The sequence below is a fragment of the Hesperophylax consimilis genome, unplaced genomic scaffold, assembly GCF_061612785.1.
Source record: "Hesperophylax consimilis isolate HC1 unplaced genomic scaffold, BYU_Hcon_1.0 scaffold_32, whole genome shotgun sequence".
Lineage (NCBI taxonomy): Eukaryota > Metazoa > Arthropoda > Insecta > Trichoptera > Limnephilidae > Hesperophylax > Hesperophylax consimilis.
In genome coordinates, this window is record NW_028301262.1 from 2,903,705 (window position 1) to 2,908,262 (window position 4,558).

General features: G+C 37.1%; 1 protein-coding gene across 1 annotated transcript; it reads left to right on the forward strand.

Moving 5' to 3' along the window:
• Positions 1 to 974: 974 nt before the first annotated feature.
• On the forward strand, positions 975 to 4,558 carry LOC149409302 (uncharacterized). Its single transcript, XM_089650003.1, has 5 exons — positions 975 to 1,154; positions 2,382 to 2,583; positions 2,674 to 2,772; positions 3,071 to 3,182; positions 4,552 to 4,558. Exons 1-5 carry the CDS (start codon positions 975 to 977, stop codon positions 4,556 to 4,558), a joined length of 600 nt encoding a protein of 199 aa, XP_089506129.1.

Sequence of the window (4,558 nt, forward strand, 5' to 3'; positions counted from 1 at the left end):
AATTTGTTTTTGTATGTTTATTTTTATTTGGTCAGTGTTTTCATTATTATTCGAAATTATCTTAATTGTATGCAGCTCTTCTTTTGGCAAGTTTGATTTTCCTTTTTCAATTACGCTAGCGTACGTTTTTTTGTCGTCCGCCGTTGATTGTTGCGGGGGTTGGGAGACAATTTTTTCATATGTCATTAATTTACCCTCAATTATTCCAACCTTGGTACCAACGTCAATCATTTTGCTTGAAAGGGTAGATAATTTTGTCAAAAGTTTAGCCATTTGGTCTTTAGTAATTTTGAGAGATGGATCCGTAATGGCATTATGGATGCCGTCAATGAGTTCTTTTGCTTCATTAATAGATATGAGGGCGTTATCGTTAATATTCATGTTGTTGTGTGTGACAGCCCTGCTTGAGTACACAATGTAATTTATTTGATGCGGTAGTATATTTGCATCATGTTGTGCGCACCGTTACACCGATACATGCGAGGTAGGTACTGTGAACTGTGATTGTATGCGTCCAAAATGAAATGTTATTATCACTTGTTCTGTCACTGTCACTGAAGATTTTAATTTCACTTTAAAATATTTAAATATTGTTCGGTTTTAACCAACTACTAATCTTGTTTATTAGTTGTCCCTCAAGGGACTACTTTCGATTTAAATATATGCTCTAAGCGGACTTTTTACCGGGTTTAATACAAATTTAACACGGAGCAAAGTGTCTTTGCTTAATTTAATATAATATCGAATAACTTAACGGGATTGAAAATTACGAAGGCAAAGGAAGAAGATAAAGGCAATTACTGCATGAAGATAGAACTGCGGTACTCCATAACCAGTAGCATACAGGAAAAATAAATATCTGGGACATATCCTAACCGAAGATATGAAGGATATAGAAGACATGGAACGACAAAGAAGGGCAATCAATATACGGGCCGGAATGCTCTCAAGGCGGTTCTACCACTGTAGCGATGATGTCAGAAAACTACTTTTCAAGGCATTCTGCACTGCACTGTGGTGACACATCTGAGCTGTGGACACAATACCCAGCAGCGCAATGGGACAAGCTGAGGGTGTGCTACAATAATGCATACAGGCGGCTCATGCAACTACCGAGGTTCTGCAGTGCCTCCACAATGCTTACTGAAGGGAGGGTGCACTCATTCCCCGCCTTACTTCGCCACCGACTAGCCAGCTTCTGGGGTAGGACTCGGTAGTCAACCAACATCATCGTTGTGGCTGCATCCGAGTGGCTCAGTTCCCCACTCAATGAGCGATGGATGCAGATGATGCGGCGACCTCCCTGATGGACGGTTTGATTAAACTTAATCTAATTGTTTTTTATTGTATTCATATGATTATTTTATTTTTGATTTATATTTTAATTTTATATTAAGGTACCTGCCTATTTTTTTTTCTCTTTGTTTTATCTTATTTCCATTTTTATATTTTTTTTTACTTTATTTTATTGTTTCCCTGTTTTATTTCATGTAATATGGCAGACTGGGATTGCACTATCCTCCCAGTCCTGCTGGATTAAAACTTAAATAAATAATTAATTAAATAAATTTGAAATCTGTAGCAATTTATGAACATAAATTTGCCATTTCAGGCCATTTCTGGAATTAAAGTCCCACTACACAATACGTTTTCGATTATTTCGTTTTACGATTAATTAATTTATTTCAAATTTGAAGGTTTGAATGTATTTTACAACATATAAGTATTTACATTAATTATTTTGAATATAAAATATATAGTGGACTGATGAGAAGCAGAGGGAGACGAGGGATTGGGCCAGCCGCTGGTGCCGCTCCAGTATCAGCACTAGCTGCAGAACGAGGGCGAGGTCGTGGACGTAGGCGAGGAGCTGTAGCTACAGCTCGTTTTGGAGTGTTAGTATTTTTTAATATTTTTAAAGTCTCTCTTTTATTGTGGATCTGTGTTGTGCTATCATATATTTTTTTTATATTTTAACAGTGATCCAGCTTTTCTAATAGTGAGAGAGGATCGCGCCAAGGCCCAAAAGGCAGCAAGGGCCCAGTCTGCTTCCTTCCAACTGGAATTTGAATTCAGAAAGTTCCAGAAGCAGGCGGCGCGGATCCTTCTCCCCACTGCACCCCCAAGAAAAACAAAAAAAAGTAAGTGAACGTGTTTAAATATGCATGATACAATATTATTGTTTTCCTGAGTGTTCTGCAACAGTGAGAGTGAGTTGGATTAGCGTTAGTTAAATGTGCATTGTACACATGAGGTAGAATCGAAGCTGTCCATGACACTGATGTTGATTTTTCATTTATTTTACCTACTGGCTTTTTACAGATTCAGTTCACGCGTGAATGGGAACAATCCGTTAATGTGATTAATGTATATGTTTTTAGAATTCCATCTCCGGAGAGAATATGGTGTCTTTTTCACTAGGGACACCAGCAACATTAACTTCACCAGTTCCCCCAACGTTGACATCTCTCTCTACCTTCACTCCCTTACCTGGGACATCACGGGATGAACCGCGGTGGGGTGATGATAGCGAGTTGTGGGTGGACGTCCCACTCTACCAAGAAGTGTCTGCGTTTGGAAACGGTGAGTTTATTTTTTAAAACACTCTACCGGGTGCGGACCGTAATTGAAAAATAGACGCATTAAATTAATTTGTGATTTCTGTTGTTTCAGAAACGAACATGGTGGATAGCCGCGGGAGCGATGTGGACGGTGAAGCGAGCGACGTGGACGCAGCAGCTCGCTATCAAGAAAAGTCAACACTTAGGAACCGTAAGTTAAAAAACTAAATTACTAACCACCAAATCCACCATACCATTTCCCCGCAGGGGTAGGCAGAAATTATGGACCGCTACACAACTGCGTCTTGGCAGACATACTCTTTGCTTTATTCACATGCATACATCGTCTCATACATACAATGATGTTATTCTAAACCTTGACATTGCCCGCCTCAAGTATTTGATTCGTTTGATCGTGCTATAAGTTTATTTTTTAAACGTCGTACCAGAGGCGGTCCGTAATTGAAATACAGACCCATTAAATTAATTTGTGATTTCTGTTGTTTCAGAAACGGACATGGTGGATAGCCGCGCAAGCAACGTGGACGACGAAGCGAGCGACGTGGACGATGAAGCAAGCGACGTCGACCACGGAGTGAGCAACGAGGATACTTTATGCATGTTACCAGAACCATCTCAATTTTTTAGCAATGCACTTCACCCCGCTTTGGCCATAGAACTTAGGAGACAAGACCAGGATGATGGGCAGGCAATGCGATCGATTCTGCCGCCTGAGGTTTTTTTGTGTGATAGCATCCCCAATTGGGGGTATGTTGTGAGACTGAAGTTATGGAAGGAGATGGGGAAGAGGAAGGTGGTGAAGTACTTGGCTATTCACTTGTGTTTGGAGACCAGATCTTTCCGCATTCTTTCCAGGTTCTTTCCGTGTATTTACATCTCATTAAAATGTTGTTACGACAAAGCTCCCAAAGGTTCGATTTTGGGGTCCTTTTGGAGAAGGTTTGGTGGACGTTTAATATGTATATTTCAATCCTGATCATTGAAATATACATATTGAAAAATGCATAGGTATTTTCGTTTTTCCCTGTATATTGTACACATTACTTGTTTTGTTTTTGTCTTTTTATATATGTTTTTTCAATTTACCTATATCTAGCAAAGTAGCTATTTTAGATCTAGTCACTATACATTATGAAACCATTTCAAGCAATGTTCAATTTTGAATGGTGGTCTGACACCAGGGCGATACTATGAGTATAACTCTGGAACGAGGCATAATGATACTGTATATTGATTTGTTTAAATTATATGAAACCAATATAAAATTTGATTATTTTTATTGCATGTAATAAATAAATAAATTGTTTGTTCTATAATTTATTTCCCTCCCAACTATTTTTTTTTAAAACCCAACTTTTAGGTATAAAAATCATAAAGATTTTAATAAAATAAAATACTTTTTGTTTTAAAACCACGAGTTTTAAATAATTTTTACAACCGACCGGTTTCGCTTTACTCAAGCATCTTCAGGGTACAAATTATTACTACTTGTGGTTTTAAAACTAAAAGTATTTTATTAAATATGTCAAACCACAAAGTGATTGCTTTCTACAATAATATAAAGATTTTAATTACCGATCTAAGCTCCTACAAGTTTGACATGAAAAGTTTCATCACCATCATCAACTTTGCAAGGTTAATTCACCGGGTGTGTACTGAGCTTAAACGCTGTCAGATCACGTATTCTGGAGGAAAAATGTCAAAATAACACGGAATTTAAGAAATTTACAAAGTATTTTCTAAAAGATTAGTAATATGTATTGCTTTGATATACCCATATCTTATTAAAAACCTTGTTTCTTGTTTTACTATCCAATATAAAAACATGGTCATAAATATCCATTATTAGATCTCAATTATATAAAAAACGGCGCTTCGATTTTGACATTGTAAAATAGACTGTCTGTATTATACTTTTCAATTAGTTAAAAAAGGCAAAAATTGTAATAATTGTTATTGTTGATTGTAGACAATGA